The 18,913-nt window shown below is 40.4% G+C and overlaps 1 protein-coding gene across 1 annotated transcript; it reads right to left on the reverse strand.

The window, feature by feature from the left end:
• Positions 1-1,285: 1,285 nt before the first annotated feature.
• LOC138004524 (protein mono-ADP-ribosyltransferase PARP14-like) lies at positions 1,286-18,628 on the reverse strand. The gene is made up of 10 exons (XM_068851059.1): positions 18,484-18,628; positions 17,275-17,336; positions 15,078-16,433; positions 9,879-10,112; positions 7,553-9,258; positions 6,314-6,502; positions 5,301-5,820; positions 3,765-4,661; positions 1,924-2,238; positions 1,286-1,837 (listed from the first exon to the last, which is right to left on the reverse strand). The coding sequence occupies exons 2-10, from the start codon at positions 17,291-17,293 to the stop codon at positions 1,563-1,565; spliced, it is 5,511 nt and encodes a 1,836-aa protein (XP_068707160.1). The 5' UTR covers positions 17,294-17,336; positions 18,484-18,628; the 3' UTR covers positions 1,286-1,562.
• Positions 18,629-18,913: the final 285 nt, after the last annotated feature.

The raw sequence follows: 18,913 nt of genomic DNA on the forward strand, positions 1-18,913 counted from the left end.
ATGACTCTTCCAAATGACTTTCATACAATTTCCCCGTATATTTTCAAGGATTATTAGCAGTTTCATTCGACTCCTTTTGGGAGGACTTGGATGTATTTTTTTAAACCGTGCTTGAATGGGTCACCGTTCTTTGTAAGAAACCACTCTTGCATGAAATGTTAGACTCAGTCGGATCCAATAGCGCTCAGGTAAATTAAGGCATGGGTAAACAATGATTTAATCAAAACGTGATGGGGGTGGTCTAACTCGGAGCACTTAAGCATTAGAAAGATGAATCTTTGCCAAACACATACAAGTGTGGTTTCTGTCAATTTGGTATGTGCCCAATATGCTCATGTTGTCACGTGACTGCACGCGGCCAGAAAACAATAAAATGTCTTTCGACAAAAATGGCAACACTTTTTGTTGCGAGTTATTAAACCGGACTGGTTTAGGACAATGTGTAATGCAAGCTTCCACAAAACTGTGCTTGGCCTTTTTTGAATTTTTTACTTTTTTTGAAAATAAACGGTTTTTTCAACTAGACCCAGTCCCCCAGGGCAGTTTTATCCCATCTTGACGCCTTCCTTTTACATATTTAACAAAGGCCAAGCACAGAAGTGATATACTAATCAGCCTTAACATTATGCAACCGGCAAAGCAATTGAGAGCACACGAAAACGTGTTGCCGTTTCGAAAACAAGCTTTTTAAACAGATGGACGTCACGTGACCTAATTTGCATAATTAAAAATAATGAAATTGACTTAAACTAAAAATGTAAGCAGCTGACAAAGTTTTATGTGTTTACATCTAAAGCTGTAAGAGATAGACCACCCCCTCACTTTTGAAGTGAGCAAATTAAGGCAAATTGAGACCCATGCCTTAATTTACCAGAGCGGGTGGTAATCGATCTTAATCAAATGTTGCAAAGACATGTCCATGTCTTCAGTCAAGCGCTAAATCTGAGAGAAATTTTTTTCTAGAGCAGAATTTGGGTGTGTGTTTGCTATTCAAACTAAAGCCGACTAAAAACATTCTAAATTTGCGTATTCCGTACAGCAAATAGTCACAGTCAACGCACAGCGACAAACACAACAACCATATTTCCCTACACCCAACTATCGGTTCCTGTTGAAATTCCGTTTTTGCAAAAGCTGACAGTACGTGTCTCCTTTAAAGACCCTTATGCGTGCTATCTAGAGCTTTCAACGAAGACCTACTTTGCTTTATTCTTTTAAATAATATGCAAATAAATGGCAGGCTTTTTACATCTAGCAGTTAAAATCTAGCTCTTTTATTACTAGGTCATCGAGCAAACAAAAAGCTGTTGAAGGTACGTTATCTTGCAAGGCCAATCTCAGCTCGCTGATGTTATTCTAAGGTGAAAAATACAGTTTCCTTCTTTTTGTCGAGACAAGGAGTCACATTTTCCTTCAATTCTTTTATTAAGTGAAATTTTAATTAATGTGACATTAATATTGATATAATTCTTCATGCTAAAGTATCATTAGAGAGCTAATGTAAATTTATGTGCCACTTCTGCTTCTGTTACCATATTGAAGCAAACATTAATTTAAAGCTATTAAAATGTAATAAGGTACTCAGGATAACACTGAGAGTCGTAAAATACAACAAAGATGGATGGGTTCCCTGTGCTGTCGACAACTGACTCATACAGAATCTCTGGTCTGGAAGGATTTTTCGGTGGAGGAACAATCATGGCTGAGTTGCCTACACAATATTGCCCAACCAGGACCCGGGCGAGGTACATGTAGCGAGACCCAACTCCACCCCCGGCGAATCTAATGGAGTAAGAGGCATCTCGGGCAAAGTACACCCCGCGTCCAAACGCAACTCCTGTAGCACACAAAAAAAAACAATAAATTATTATTGGTTGATAATCATCACACATCCCGTCAACAGCTTCAAAAATAAGTACTTACCATGCGCCCCACAAAAGCTCCTGTTAAAACCCTGCGTGTTCAGAGCAGTTACATTTTTAGCATCGGTACCATGAAATAGCTGTCGTTCATTATTTCCTCCGTTGTCTTGGTCCATTTTTTGTTTTCTCACCACATAAGACCGATAAAGATGGGGATTTTGAACTCGCTCGATCTTCTGAATATTGAATCCCTGGGCAGTTAATTGAAATTTCCTCGCTACAGTTTGGTATTCAGAGGACCCTGGGGCGAGTGGTACCAAGTGCACAGTCCTACCAGGGTGAGACATTGGATCCCAATGCTTTGGAAGACAAATTCCTGAAAAACACGAAAACAAAGATCGATTTTTAGCCTGAAGGGAAATCAGCTTCCACGCGGAAAATGTGAAGAATGGCATACAGTTCAAATACAGCTGACGTAAAAGAAAACAAACATTGTTCACAACAGACTTACAACCAAAATAATTATTCGTACACTGACAAAGGACACCGAGGAAGAGCTTGGTATTGCCTAATGTTACAGCCGTGGAAGACTTTTTCTTCCTTAATATGTTAACTGCCAAGCCCTTTTAATTCAGTCTAATTTATCATATGTAAATTACCTTATTCATCTAAGTAGATTCCATTTATATTGTATTAACGATGAAATGATATATGAAATGAATCATACATGAACTGCGGATATGAAATCAAATGAAACTATGATCGTCGCAGTTATGAACGCAATTTTTGCAATTGCGTAAAGAAGCCTGAAAAATTCAGGATTTCAATGGGGTTTGAACTCTTGACCTCGCGATAACGGTGCGACGCTCTAACCAACTGAGCTATGAAGCCACTGACGTTGGGAGCTGGTCATTTGTGGGTTCCAATGTTCCCGTGAGGAATGAATCAACGATGAAATGATATATGAAATGAATCATACATGAACTGCGGCTATGAAATCAAATATCATATATCATTTCATCGTTGATTCATTCCTCACGGGAACATTGGAACCCACAAATGACAAGCTCCCAATGTCGGTGGCTTCATAGCTCACTTGGTTTGAGCGTCGCACCGGTATCGCGAGGTCACGGGTTCAAACCCCATTGATGTCCTGAATTTTTCAGGCTTCTTTACGCAATTGCAAAAATTGCGTTCATAACTGCGAGGGACATAGCTTCATTTGATTATATTGTATTAGTAGACTTTTATATTTTATTGTTCTCTCTTGGTGAGGGGTTACTGTTCATGAGAATTCTGTTCTCCTCTAGTAGCACCCTTTTTGCATTATCCTAACATATTTGCTGTGCAAATAAAATTCTTATAAATAAAAAAATAATAAACAAGGCATTTTCCTGTTGATGTACCAAACTGTAAATTTATGCAATTCATTAAGCATATTACTCTTTCCAGGCGCTACTAGAAAGAAGCAATGTGCTTGAATTGCATAAATTTACAATTTACACTTCTCCGCGATCTCATAAATTTAAAATTCCTTAAACTGCATAAATTTGCAATTTACACTTCCCCACGATCGCTCGGGAAGATTACGGGACCTAAGGAAATAGCAAGCAGTCTGTCTGAAAGGTTAAATTAATCATGGGATATTTGCACCACTAGACATTCGGTGAAAAAGGAAGGAAGGAGTAACTGCTGGCCACGTGGCGGGGGTGAAGTGAAGTGGTATTACTAAATTGTCAGGGAAACAGTTCCTTGTTCCTTAAGGCAGAACAACACACAAGAAACCGTTGTTTACTAACATAAGTTGCAAGAAATCTCTTTCCTCTCTGAAAGGATCACTCAAACGTTCTGCACACTTCTTTCTCATTAACACAGAGCCATCAAACTCATTTGTTCACTAACCTTCGCCGGATCCTTTCACCTTTCTGTGAATTGTTATCGTCTCCCCGTTGTGCCGTCCTTGACCAGTTTTTGCTTTCAAATTGATGTCAAAATCATCTGCCCTCAAAGATACTCTAACAAAGGCTTCGCTTTTGACGTGCGCCATCTCTAACTTCGCGTTGGTTTTCGAACCAAACACCATTTTGGTCCCTAGTATTTCATAACTCCATTCAATGTTCTTTGAAACCAGTAGCGCTTGTTGCTTTTCCTTGATTTTCTTATTTCTTTCGTTAATTTCGTGCCAGATCTCCCCAACCATACCTGTCACTTCAGTTGGTTCACCACAGACCACGATGCGATCAATTTCAGCCTCGATGTCAAGTCTTACGTCACGGTCATCAGCTTTTTTCCTCAAGGATTCAATCTGCCTGTGAGAAAGTTGGTTAACAGCCTCATTCTCGACTTTCTGAGTCGTGCAAGCTTCGGAGAAACCAGTCTTCAAAGAATCTACCACTTTTTCCACCCTTGTTGCGTCCTTGCCGGCAATGCAGATTTTTATCGATGGGTCGTTCGTCACACTCAACCTTCTATCATATTTTATGAGTTGCCTTCTATGCTTAAAGGAGGAATCACTTTCAAATTTGTGATCAGCTATCCCGGCTGCATGCCTCTGATGAACTCGCAAAAATTCCTGCATCATTGAAACTTTAAATACGACAATCCGCACTTTTCTGATGCATTGACAGTTTAGACTGAAGTTGTTCAGAGCCTGAAAGGTGACTTGGGCCGAGTCCGCCGCAGACAGACCATAAGCACCAGTTCCAACACAAGGAAGTGAGAGAGAGCGAAGTTTGTGGTCATCCGCCAAGCGAAGGCCTGCTTCTAAACATGTCTGAAGATGACGCTTATCCTTCGACTCTGAAGAGAAACGAAAACAGAAAGAATATACGAAAACTGGTCATATTGAATGATTCACGAGTAGGATTTGGTCGTAAATTCACGATCTCTAGATCGTACTGGGCCCGAACGCCATCTTAGTTTGATCACGAGGCCACCTTAATATATTTTTGAATTAAGGGAGGAGAAATTTTACGATTTTTAGATCATCGCAGTTATGCCTTCGACATATCCATGACTTCTGCGCAGTGAGAAATCAAGCCAACTGTTAGCTATTCATTTTTTGACAGTTTATAAACCCGTACAGGGTGTGGATATCACGAGGGTTGAGTTCAGGCTGAATTTTCAGGCTTTCCTTTTGTTACTACTTAAGTAACTGCACAAGTAAGTCATAATGACAAAAATGTGGACCTTACTCACTCTCATAAATACACAAATTGGCTTCGCCACTATGAGGTAATAGCTACAGTAATTAATTTAAAAGATGCAACAAACAAATCAGGTCTTTTCTAAACAGGGTAGGACGGTTTACGCGATATTCGAGAAAACAAAGCATAAACTGATAAAACGTAAACACGCTTTAGGTTCAATTCCAGGAAACTTAGGAGTTAATACCTATCTAAAATTACTCGGAAGATATAAAGAGAAAAAAACAGAAACCTGGAATAATGTGAATAACTTTAGGCGCTGCTAAATTGCCTCCGTTTGTCATCACAGCTGAGCCCGGAATTTGATTTCCCAGTTGGCTGCACTCTTGTTGGATCTGTGGCCCGCCTTGTTTCAAGATGGCTTTGCTCAATTCACCGGCATTGTTCATGTTCATATCGGTGCTGTTAATGTTTAAAATTGCATCAGTTGTTTCCTGAGTCAAATCAGCATTTATGACTTCAATACTGGGGCCTGTGTACTTGCTGATATTATGCTTGGATTGAAACTTGGCCATCTCTTGTTTGAAAGCAGTGATCAGGGCCTGATCTTGTTGGTACACCACAAATCGAATATCTTTCAAGCTGGACGAAGAATTTGTCTGGCAAAAGCTGAAAATCTCTTCCAACATTATTCTAGAGGCTTCGTTGGGTGGAAAGTTTAAATTTCCCGTGCCTATAACGGGAAAAGCTATGGAGTTCATTCTTAGTTCTTCGCCCTTCTGAAGACCCCTCTGCACGATGTTTCGCAAAACCTTTAATTAAAAAAAAAATGAAATTACAAAATGTCGACGTTTGCTACCAAGACACAGTATTAATTTCCACGGCCTGCAGGAATCACATTTTCGACACGGCAAAAAGGGTGGTTATCGTTCCCTCGAGATAGCAATTCTCAAGTGCGCAAATCTGACTGTCTTTTCATCGATATTCTTGCACAAAATATTCTTACTCACGAATATAAACCACTTATGAATAATTTATAGCTCACTGGTAGAGAATCCGAACTAGTTATCGAAAGGTCTCCGATTTGACCCCTGCAAGGAGCATTCGAAGTTTTTCCGAGTATCACCCCGTCATCATCGAATAAATCCTCGTCGATGTACATAACATGGACACTTTTGTAGACGGATTCTTGGCCCTCGACAACACAAACTAAAATTTGTTAGCATGCAAAAAAATCGGGAAGATAATGGTAAAATTGCTTGCTGTACTCTAGTAGATTTTTTCAAGTAACCATAATACACTCACCGCTCCACCAGTGCCTGTGTTCCATGGGCTACAGTTGGTATGAATCACGTGACTGCACTGCAATGTGAACCCAGGAGTGACTGTAATGTCACCAGTGTTTGGAGTTGTTACGCTGTTTCTCATCACCGGACCACCCGCCTTAAGGATTGCTTTGGAGCATGCTCCTTGTGAACTGACCAGGATGTCAACCTGTGGTTTAAGTAAGCGGGTTATTAACAATCCAGTTACGAAATTTGAATCTTTCTGGACACGTGAATGTTACCACGTGGATGACACATGCATTTAATTTCATTTTGTCACAGTACGTCAATTACAAAAAATAGAAGAATACCAAATAAAGAAAAAAAGAAAGTGGCCAGGAAACCTAAATGAAACCGTGGGTTTCATTTGAAATTAGGTTTGTTCACAAACAACAAGAAATAAAAGACGATTAAAAGAAAGAGGTGGCACTGAGGACGAGAGTCAAGGCGTCATACGTGTCGGCGAACAAAAAGAGTCTATGGATTTAGCACAAGAGCACTATTGGGGACACTATCGAAATTAATTCAAATCAAATCAAATCAAGTATTGGTTTACGTGGAGAGGCGAAAACCAGAGTATTCGGAGAAAAACCTCTCGGAGCAGAGAAGAGAAACCATAAACCAAACCCACGTATGTTACCCTTTTGTCCAGCAATATAGAATTTTTTAGCCCATTCAGTTTGAATGATGCAAGAGAAAAATAGCTGGTGATATCCAAACTAAGAGTATTAAAAAAAACTGTGGGCCTTAAAAGAAAACGGGAAACTGCCGTATATTTGTTCTACTGTACGGTAAGAAAAAAGAGAAAGCATGCTTGGTGTTATAGGTATGATTAGGGTTATTCAAGTGTCAAATTTTGAGGGAAGATTACAACTGCAAAAAAAATATCCAAATTGACCTAGCTGAAGTAAGTGAATATCATGTAATTTAAGAAAATTGAGTTCCTTAACGATTTGGAACTGCATGAGCACTATAACAGGACTTCCTCGATGCCCTTATTGCTCGTTTTTGCAGAATCAAGATTCGATTAAGACTACTTTTGTAAGTAGATCCCCCGACTAAGTTAAAATAGTATAGATACGGAAGGATCAGAGAGTTGTATAGAGAGTCCGAAGCTGGATCTATCGATTACACCAATTGACTTTTATTTTACCGGCAGAATTTCCATTGAGTTCTATCACTCCAAAATAATCGATGGAACTGAAATCACATAACACACCTTTTCAGCCTCAATGAGTCCAGCTCTCCACGAAACATGGTGGCCAGCTTTGGTGGCGAAAGAAGATCGATCAGTTTGCCATTCACCATGACCGCCAATGACAGTGACAGGCTCATCATCGTCATCACTACTTGTGGAGTCAAAACCTGCTTGCGCAACTTGTACTTTACTTTCCTCTCGCTTCGAGTCAAAGCTCTTCTGGACATGGATCGCGCATTCGTAATCTTTTTCTATCGTTTTTTCCAGACGATCTCCTTTACCACTTGCATAAAATTTCCTCAGCCCTGGCTGTTTCACGTCAAACACTTTACAGCTGACACTGGTCACAACAGTGTTCAGTTCATCTCGTGCTCGCCTAAGGCCTTCTTTATTGCCAAAAATAACAAAATCTTCCTCTCCTTTTCCATTTTCAACTTTCACTGCAAACCTTGCGAGTTGGGTTTCAATCATTCGCAAGTCGTCCTGACGACACTCAGAGAGATATCTTCGGAAGAGTTTAGAAGGACAACTGAAAAGCTCTTTACGAATGCAGTTATTTTCTAAGAAATCATTCAGCTTCTTGACACATTCCGTAACGTCTTCTCTAAACCCTGCAACAAAGGTGTCACTCCAGTTATTCTGATAAACACTAACAACTTCTCCCGTGTTGAGTTCATCGCAGAGTTGGCGCCATTCTGGTGTTTTCAACAAATTCTGGCTCTTCTCGTCTACGCGAATTTTTTCCTCTGATGTCAGCTTGCCCACAAGTCTGGCAGCCTGGTTAACCTGTGCAGCCGAGGTGCCCACGACGCAAACCTTGTCGTCAATCACGAAAACAGCTTCAACGTTGTTCTTTTCTAGCTCACGTTTCAGTCTCTGAAGCCCTTCATCTGAGCCTAGCACTTCCAAGATACTTTCTGATATACTTAGAGTTTTTTCCACAATGTTTTGGTAAAGTTTGTGGAACTTCATGGCTGCCTCTTTCAATTGTTCCTGTGGTCCTTCAAAATAGATCTCCTCTGCTTCAGTATCTAAGGTTATCTCCAATTCCTTGTTGTGCTTCTGAAGCTTCTCCACAAACTTTATCTTCTGTAACAAAATTATGCGTTCTTCTGAAATGCCGCTCTTTGAAAACTTTGAATACGTTTTCCTGGTTTCTTCACGATATATCTCCTCTAATTTTGCCTTAACCTTATCTTCAAACCTTTTTGCATTCGAGCTCCAGCAAACAACTCTGACACAGAAAGATTCATCCAAATGTTTGATCAGCGGTGGTTTAACATCTAGGCATGCGCGAACGTTAGATAACTGGGTCTTCACGGCTTCCCAGAAGTCCTCTTTAACTTGAACATCAAATTTGACAAAGTTTCCCAAACAGTTTTGGAGTAATTCAATACTCTCTGACTGCCATGAACCGCTCTTGTCATCTCCACGAAACACAATAACAGCCGTTTTACTCTTTGGTGTCCACTTGATTTCACAATTTTTCGAAGATAATGCTTTCTTTAACTCATCGTGATACGATGTGGTTGTGATGAATTCCATTACATCCGTATCCACAGCCATGTGTAACTGCTGTGCTTTGGGCTCACACCGCTGGCCTGGGAGCTTTGCAGGTAGTTCCTCGTCGTCGTGCTCCATAAATTCGTGGAAGATTTTGAGTGAAAGCTGGGATTTGTTTAAGATAAGTGGTTTCTCTTGTTGTTTAGCCAACACTCTCTCCATGGCTGTCAATGAAACAAAAGCGAACATGTTTGTTGCTTTAGCGTTATCTTGGATCCAGGGATAAGCTAAGTGTGTCTCAATGATATGCTAAGAAGAACAATACTGCCGCAAAGCGATGAAGACGATGAGGCCAGTTATTATCATCATCTTTTGGAAATGAAATGGTAAATTTCCGGTTTATTCCATCACCAAGGTACCTTGAATTTATTTAGCTTTAGCTGCGTAACTGCTGTTCGTTGTCAGCGAAGTGGTGTGGTTTCCATATGTCAACCGGGTTCATTGGAAACTTGTATTTGACATGTGAGCAGAACATTTGAAATACTGATCTAGTTGGACAGGTATCTTATTGTAATACATGGAACTGGGAGGATTATAAGACAAATGAAAATCGATTTTGGTAAAATTACAATCGTGAGGCACTACACCTGAAAAAGTGATTAGGGATGAAACCTAGCAATTTTGTCAATGTTTTCTACAGTATCCAGTTTACCTTGTTGATGCCAAATTTTACTGAGTTGCGTCTGTGGCTGTTCAAAAGTTCTCTTGCAATTTTTACGCACTTATCTTTTCCCGGGTCACTATTAGAAGCAATGAAAAAGTAGTTCTGGCGAAGAAGTCTTACCTTTAGGATCTTGAAACATTACCACAGCAGAACCACTTTCAGGTTGACAGCGTACTTTTTGAACAGGACCTCCATTGTTTCTTGGACTTTCAAAGAAAAGTTCAAGGGCATCATGGGTAGTATCATCTGAGATGCCGCTGACAAGAATGCTCTTGCAAATAGGAACTCTTTCGATAGAAAGCTTTGCCGAGTCGAGGCCTCTCTGTTCGCCTTTTGTCTTGATTTTGCTAAAATCTGATAAATAAAAAAGGAGAGGTGTTTAATCAATCAATCAAGGTCTGTGCACTTCACTCATCACATCTGTAGTAGAACCAGTCGCCAGCAGGGCTGCAGGTACGCTGCAACAAGCAAGCAACAGCAACTAATGATAGATTTCAAATTATTGTCATTGTAGCAGCACCCAATTTGACGACCTCGCTATCTTACTTCATATCAGGGCGCTACAAAAGGCTATCCGATAGCCCAGGGCTAGTGGAATGACTTTTCCGGCTAACGCTTTCTTATCGCGAGTTGCCCAACGGGCATGCATAAATTGAACACGAGTGCTGGGTTATTGGTTTGCTTTTTTTCCTGATATCAAACTTCTGACGTAAGTGTTTAGCAGACAGTTAGACAGAGAAAGTAAAACAATACAAATCGTTTCTTTTTAATCATATTTTGTCTTTCGGGATTTTTGTCTTAAACAGGGTATCAAAAATCGGAATTCTGTCTTAAAATGGGTAGGAAAATCAGTGATATTTGTCTTGAACAGGGTCAGGGTATGAGGGGCCGCGCTGCACCTCCCCAACCAGGGATACATTGAGTACCCCCCCCCCCCCCGGGTCCGCCATAGCCAATATGGTAACGACCGAACTCGACCCGCTTTCGCTCGGCCAAATCTTTAGAAGATATTTTTACGAGGAATGCAATCGCGTAAAAAATGCTTCAAGGACAGCAAGCACGAAAACGCCAGCGAGCTCTGAAAAGTCCGTAATTTGAGCTTTAATGTTTTTTCAAAAATTAATTTTTCCATCGGAAAAATCACGTCAGCCGATTTTCGTAAAAGTCCCCTCTGGAGTCAACTCACGTAAACATATGTACATCGCAATGAAATATTCCTATCTTGCGACCTGTCCGATAATTTATCTCTTTCTCGATTTTAGGACGATGGCCTTGTCTTTATCGACAAATCTTTCAGTAACTTCTGAACCCTTAACTCGTTATTCAGAACACTGCAACAAATTTGTTTACTTTGCAGCCCGTGTTAACGGTGTTTGAATAGAATATTACAAGGTTACTATCGAATTAGCAGAAACAATGAACTGTTAAAAACAATATACCGTGACTCGTTTAAACTAAAACTGTTAACAGTGTACATTGTGGCCTTGATGCAATGCTCAAATCGAAACTTCAATATTCCCCCTCCCCCAACCTTCCCTGGCAAATCCCTGGCATTTGACTAAAATCTGTGCTCGGGGTGGGGAATTTGACCTTTGTCTGGGTGGGGCTGGGAAAATTGAACCGGACGTGTCAGGTTTCAAATGATTTTTTTTCGGGCCCCGAAACAGCTAACAGCTTGAAACACTATTTTGGACGAGATGGATACGTTTGAAGGCAGAGATAAAGCATTTGTGTGCGGTGATTGGCTAACAAAAAAAAGGACTTCAAAGGAATTTTGGCTGCGTCATTCGTCTTTGTCATACTATAAAGTGAATACAATATGGTACGTTTCCACAGCCCCATTTCATTGTTAAAGCTGTACGTTTCTGTTAGAAGTAATCCAGCGACACTGAACAATGTAAAATACATGCAGTCGTAAACGCTCTAGGCTCTGTTGTTGATAAGTATACAGAACCCTCGTTAAACAACCATTGCCATGTTTCGGATTTAGAGCAGCTTACACTCACTCATTGACATTGTTCGATTTACTTAATTCAATTTCAACTCACCTTTAATTGCTTCAATATTAAAGTTGTGTTTTTGTAGTTGGTCAAGTCTGGCAAGAACGGGATCATCATATAAAGGGTCACTAAACATGTGTTCGCATGTTTATAAACAAGCTTTTTTAAAGACGACGGGAGCCGGCTCGACGACGATTGTTCTTTAGCAGGGTTCGACAGACAAATCTGCCGATAGGGTACGGCATTTGAACACCATTTTGGCCCGAGGGGGCGTGAATTTGAACGATGCAATCTTCAAAAGTTCAAATGACCGGGGTTTGCCCGGGTGGGGGGGAGGGATGCTGTAGTCTCGAGTTGATTGGCGTATAAAATGCTCTTTAACATTCATAATGTTGATTCAAGCACTTGTAACTGAAAACTTGTATGTCTTGTACATAATCATTCGATTGTTTGTAAAATTGAATGTTTTATGTTGCCTGAACACAGGTTTGACGGAAATCAAAGGTTTATCGAACCTACATGTGCCTACTATTAATTGAAAATAATTTTGCATACTAAATTGATGCAATTATCCTAATTGGGGCTGTTGTAGCTCCTCAGAGACGGGCTAGTAAGATGAAAACTAATGCTTGGAATTTCGTCTCACCCTGCCTGTTCTCTTGCAAATATTTAAAACCGTGATAAAACGTATAGAACGACTTTCATATGACCTTGAAAAATAAATGTAAAGGCAGACCGTAAACAAAAATGCAACAACATTTAATTGGCTTATGGAACAAAAAAAACGAGAGCGAGTGTTCATTGGCCTATTGAACGCGGATGCAAACAACGGCATCTCTCCGTGGAACTTTCTGGAAAGTTTCGCTTTGAAGTCATTTGAAATGCAGTAATGTGATTGGGCAATCGAACTGTTCACTGCCCATATTAGGAGTTTCCTTGCTGGGAATAAAGAGAAGCTTTGTTTTAATCTTGCCAAACATTAGTCCGTGAAACAAATTGCGAACACCTTTTCAAGGTCATACGAAAGTCACTCTATAAACTTGAAAGACATGTTGTTTGAAGTGTGGGCTATAGACGTAACAGTGAAGTGACCCTCGCACTTAACTGTGATGGTAATTTGTTCTACTTTGCATCTGAATGAAAACTAATTTTCATCAGAAAAACTTACTTAGACTCGCTTTGAAGAGGAGGCAGACCACAACTCGGCAATGGCCTATTGTTCAGTGTGAAATGCTCCCCCACACTACTCCCTTGCATACGGAACCCGCGCCCGCAGTGTGCGCGGCAGTGAAAACTGTGCTATCCTGTCAATCACTTTCCCTTTCATCAGAAACGGTAATCTCGTACCCAGATCTCCCACGGTCATACGGAAGGGAGATCTGGTAAAGTTCGATTTCGAGCATGCTCAGTGCCAGCGAGGCCCGAAATACGGGCTTTTCTATCACTGCGCATGTTCTTACTCTCTGTTGTGATTTTGCGGGATAAACATGGATTTCGAGAGTATTCTTGAAGAGATTCTTTTGCGTAGAGGACAAGGAAACCTTAAACTTAGGCCGAAACAGAAAGAAGCGCTACAGGCGATTGTATTTGAACGGTCGAGATTGTTTAATTGTCAGAGCAACTCAGAATCACTGAAACGAGCGCTTAGGCTTAATCAATAAACGAGTGCTATTTTCTTCACACGATCTCGTGCAAAGTGTAGTTGGCCAAACCGTAAATTGAAAAGCTAAAATGTTTAAGATTGCTTAGACCTAATCACTGCAACGAGCGCTATTTTCTTGACACGATCTCGTGAAAAATGTAGTTAATCTAAGCGTAAAATTCACAATTGATCACTACTTAATTCGCGAGTCACGCTTTAAGAACGAGAAACACTGTTTTGAATAAATTACATACTTCAACTTGAATTTATTAGTTTCTGCGTACCGCGTAGCAAGCTACGCAGAACTTTATTCGAGTGGCAGGGTACGTGGGGCTCTCGTCGGTTTCATTTACACAAACGTCGCAAATTTTTTAACTGATTTTCCTCAACTGTAAAGCTTTTCCGGCGTCGGAAAAAAAAAAAAAAACTTTCCTACGCCCAACTGGCATTTATTCAAAACAGCACATGCACTTGCGAAAACTAAACCTTCACTTTACCTTCACTGAAGTGCCCCACGAAATAAGCAAATCAGAGCGTAGATTGCATTGCCGCAACGTTTTTTTAGTAGCCAATGAAAAAGGGTGTATTGCCGAACTTTGCCAGATCTCACATTTCCAGTGACAGAGTGAGATCTGGGTACGAGATTACAGAAACAGTGCATTTTTGTGCGCAAACGACGTTGCTGTCGATCTACCCTGTCGAAAGGACGCCACCAAAGTCTTTTTTCGCGAAGTTAACACAAATAAATACACTATCAATACAGTTTTGACGTCTTCTTAAATTTGATTCGAAAACATCATACTGAATTCGTGTTAAAATAGTTAGAAAAAGTACAAATGACAGCCTAAGCACAACAGCTGACGAAGGAATCGCCGTTCGCCGGCAACCCAGTTTTGGTGCCAAAGTTTGTTGACAAAAAGGTTCCACAAAATCTTTTAAATGATTTTCTGGCCTTTTAATTGCGAACAATTGACGTGACGTCGGATAGCACCGTTTTTCGCACTCGCTGAATTCTGATTGGTCGATTTAAATTTCAGTAGCTCTCGCCGAATACACGGTCGTCTTTTTGATGCAACATTTTTCTATGGCCTAGGGCTATAACTGTGGCAGACTAGAATTCACTTTTGGTCAATCGTTGATAACTTTTCGCATTATGATTAGTTCCCCGATTTGAACTATCAAACATAACTTGGAAAATCCCAGGCGATTCCATTCTAAAAACAACTTCCACAAATTCCTGGGACGAAAATTTACGTAAGGGAGCCTCTTTATTTGTGCACGGCCCCGTTTCGAGTTGAGTAATCAACAATTGACGTTTTAATGTTCAAGTAATAAACTTAATGCCAAGAAAGCAATTTATCTAAGAGTGTTTGATTGGCACCATGAATAAAAATTAAAAATCAAACCATTTGTGGTCGTCTTATTTTTCTAAAGCAAGCACACTGTTCACAGGTAGCATCAAGTTCCTTGGAATTCTTCAGGGTTCTACCCCGCCGAGAAAGGAACTCAGCAAACACGAATGGCCGTATGCACGATATACATAAAAAGATACGCAACTTAAATATGTATATTATCCTTAACGGGAAGGGCTCACGTTAAGTTTTAGCTCTTACAAAACTTGACAAGCAAGGATATATTCGGCCAGGCCGGAAAAAAATGCCGACGTCAAGGACTTACTTGTTATTGGTTCCGCCATTGTGACCAACGCCTTTGCTTCGCCAAGCATTGTCACTTCTTTCACTTCTTCACCACTCATTGCTTCAATGAAGTTTACCACGCTTTCATTTGTCGTTGCTGTATTCAGACCACAGATGACTAATTTATTCTCCTCAAACCTCTCATCGTTTTTGTTACCATAGCCCTGGTTGGCCTCCGCACAAGACATGCTTTGTGATCGTCTCATGCCCCTTTGACCGCGACCTCTCTTACCCCTGAAACCTCTCTGATTGCCCAGGTAATGTCCGATAATTACATCTTTTGCCTGCTGGGCAGCGTCATGGTGATAGACGTCTATCTCTTCATTCAATCTGTGTGTCTCGCTAGCTTCTTCCAAGTCCTCAAGGTACACTGGAACATGGTGCCTTGCCCTTCCTTGGTTGTGAGAGACATAACACCCATATCCTCCTTGATTTTGTGCAGATCCGTCCCAGGGTCTTCTTTCTGCCCATCCTCTGCATACCCCTCTTGGTCCTCTCATCGGCCTGGGCATGTTTTTTGTTGCATAACCTCGTGGACTTAAATTTCCCTGTTGTCCTGGATGCTGGAATCCGTACAGATGACCTACACCCTCTCTGCAACCCCTTCTTTGTCCTTCTCGAGATCCCTGATAGGGCCCCCCTCTCGGTCCTCCAACTGGTCCACCTCCTCTATGTTCCCCTCTGAGTGCCCCTCTTGGTCTTCCTCTGAAACCTCTTCCTCTCAAATAATCTTGATGGTACTGATATTGATTTTCTTCCTCTGATTCATCTCTCTCGAAATCTCCTTGCAATTCTTCATCATTTCGTCTGTTTTTGTTACGCCTTCTTCGCCTTTTTGGTCTTTGCTTTGTACCTTCGAATTGATCTTTACGCATTTCTTCGCATTCGTCTTGTTCAATGCTCTTTTTTGACTTGATTCCGTCACTAGGAGCATGATAATATTCCACTTCTCCATGAGATTGGTTTGCTTCCGGTGGATTGGAGTTCAAGGGTGTTTTAAAAACGTCTTGTGGGTCTTCCATACCTTGAAATTGCTGTAGCAAATGACTGGCTTTTTCAAGGTCTCCTTTAACATCATCCCGAAAAAGAATCCGCCTTATCAGAAGCCTCGGGAACAAAGAAAATACTTCTTCCAGCTTGTCCAGTGTTTCTTCTAGCTGCTCTGGGTCCATTTCATAGTCGGTGGATGCGTTTGACGCCTCGTCTGTAAAGCATTTTTCATCACCACCTTTGTCGTCTATATTTTCGTCACATTTTTTGGGAACAAACTGACTCACATCAAAATTCTCCTCTTTCTCCTCCAAATGACCATCCCATCTGTCTTCATATACGTCTTCTGCAAAGTAAAGGAAACGCTCAATAAGCTGGTTCCCCGTTCTGAGCAATCGTTTTCTTCGACATGATTATGTTTAGACAAATAGTTTATTCGCTCATTTGCGCTTTGTAACATGAATAATTATCACTGATGATGAAAAAAAAGAAAAGGAAAAAAGGTGTATATTTGTGCAGGAATTAGAGCTTGGAGACTAAAATAGCCGAGAGGTTTTCGAGTCAGTCTCCACGTTTTTTGATGTTTGAGAGATATGCAAATATATGATGTGAACGGAAGGAGTGTGCCTTGATTGGCTAAGAAACATAATACTTGGAGGGAAAGCTTTTCTTAATATAGACGGTCTGTCGAAAGAATATAGGAAATGTTGGTTCCGGTTTCAGCTTGTATTTTCAATGTTGGGATAGACGGGGAAACCCCCACCAACAAGGGACACCAAAAATTGTGCAAAAACATCGTGACTAAAATGTATCCTAAAATAAATCAATAAATAGATAACAAGAAACTAAAGGTACTTCGGATTCTTCACGGATTCATTTTTACCTTTTCTAAATGTATTCGCCGTGATGTCACAAAAAAGGTAAAGCGTGTGACTTCACCCTTAAAACGAGCTTGCTCGTTCAACCTGTCAATGTATACTGTCCGCTGATGGAGCTCATACTTCTAAATCTGGATGTCGGCGCATTAGTTTGCGCACAGAATTTCAGTCTTGGCCTGGCTTGCCCACGATCGATAGTCACTCATTCTTAAATTTAACCCAGTTTAGTCAAATAGACTTCGTTTCACGATGGCAGGGTTAAATATGTAAAATATATCAAGCCACAGTGTCAACGTATGATTCACGTACCATTGTTATCAATGTCCATTGCTTGCTTATATTTGCTACCATTCACTTGTAAACGACTATGGCTACAAATAAAGTAAGAATATAATCAAATTACTGGTAACGCAAAGCTGTTATGCACCAAAAAATGAGAGTCGCCACAAAGGAGCACAATGAAACTTCTTTCCATAAGGTGCGTAGCCAAGTGAATAGATCGTTTTCACGTGACGTCATCATTTTCTAAAATCCAAAACTAAAGAGCCACGAAAGCTTTTATCCTCATCAGGCATAAGAGGCGGTAAATTTGTATCCATTTGCAATTTTAAAGCTCAATAGCGTGCTTCGTTTGGAAACCAGAGCATTTTGAATTTCTGAGTTATAGCGGTGCGTGACACGAGGCGACGATCGAGTTTATTGAGAAATATATATTTATCTCATGGTTTTGAGCCTTTTTAGAATTTAAAGCATTAGGAAAAGTGCTTAGGTAAATAGCTGTCTGTTCAGTACAGATGATCACTCGCCTAGATAGCCAAAGTAAGTAACAGATGTTGACACTATTTTCCGGCCGCCATATTGGTGCACAACAGATGTGCACCAACATGGCGTTTTCATACTGGGCTCTGTAAATTTCAGCGAAACATTTCGACGAATATCTGAAGTTTGGGGAAACGCACAGGCCTAAAACTTGGAGAAGTGTCTTCTTCATTTATCTTCTACAACATCACGAATTCTTGACTTTTTCCACTGGATGATTTTCGATTTATTTTTTTATTGCGTGACAGTGAAAACGATCTATTTCGCAAATCCTGCAAAATTAACGCCACTTTGTCCAAACGACCTAGCTGCATGAGATTTTCCCGCAGTTCTTTTGCTGAGCTTCATCTTGATTATCTCCAGATATGGATGTGAATCTAAGATATCATTATTTTATCCTTCCAACACTATTTTCCAACACTAAATTCAACTTTGAGAATATTATAAATGGTAGTCTAATCCGCACCAAGGAAACAATCATGGAAATCATGTATTGATGCTCTTAGGACACATCGATCTTGATCGAAAGTGTGCAGAATCATCAAATAGAAACAACTTCTTTTACCACGAGTGATTATATCAACTGATCAAGAACATTTGAGACAGACGATATTCAACAGATAAATCGGCTACGGTGGCTAAGCCATTCTCTTTCCTTTCCCAGCTTGTGAGTCTGTCGTGATTATCGGAAGAACTTACCCGAGACAAATAACTGCAGCTTACTTCGTCCAAAACCCTCATTGTTTCTGATAGTTTGTCAAACCAGAAGTTGCGTCTTCTAAACTCAGCAGTTTCGCTTTCTATAATACAAACAGTTCATGGAACAGTTTCAATCACTTCCGGGATTTCCTAGAAACAATTAAATGAGGCCGAAAACTGATTGGACTGGGACTGAGCGAAATAAAATATTGAGTACACTATAATTTGGAATACATGACGTACTTAACAGCAGCCGTGTTCGCAGCAAAGATGGGTCCACGTCGGACGTCTTCACAGAAACCTCATCGCTTTATTGGCAAAGCTAAGAAAAATGCAACCAAACCTAAGCGTAATAAATCATTGAAGAACAAAGTCAGAGATGTGCAAAGGCTTCTTAAAAAGGTGCGAGTTGCTAAAGTCTTTTTCGATC

This window comes from Montipora foliosa, chromosome 5 (genome assembly GCF_036669935.1).
Source record: "Montipora foliosa isolate CH-2021 chromosome 5, ASM3666993v2, whole genome shotgun sequence".
Classification (NCBI taxonomy): Eukaryota; Metazoa; Cnidaria; class Anthozoa; order Scleractinia; family Acroporidae; genus Montipora; species Montipora foliosa.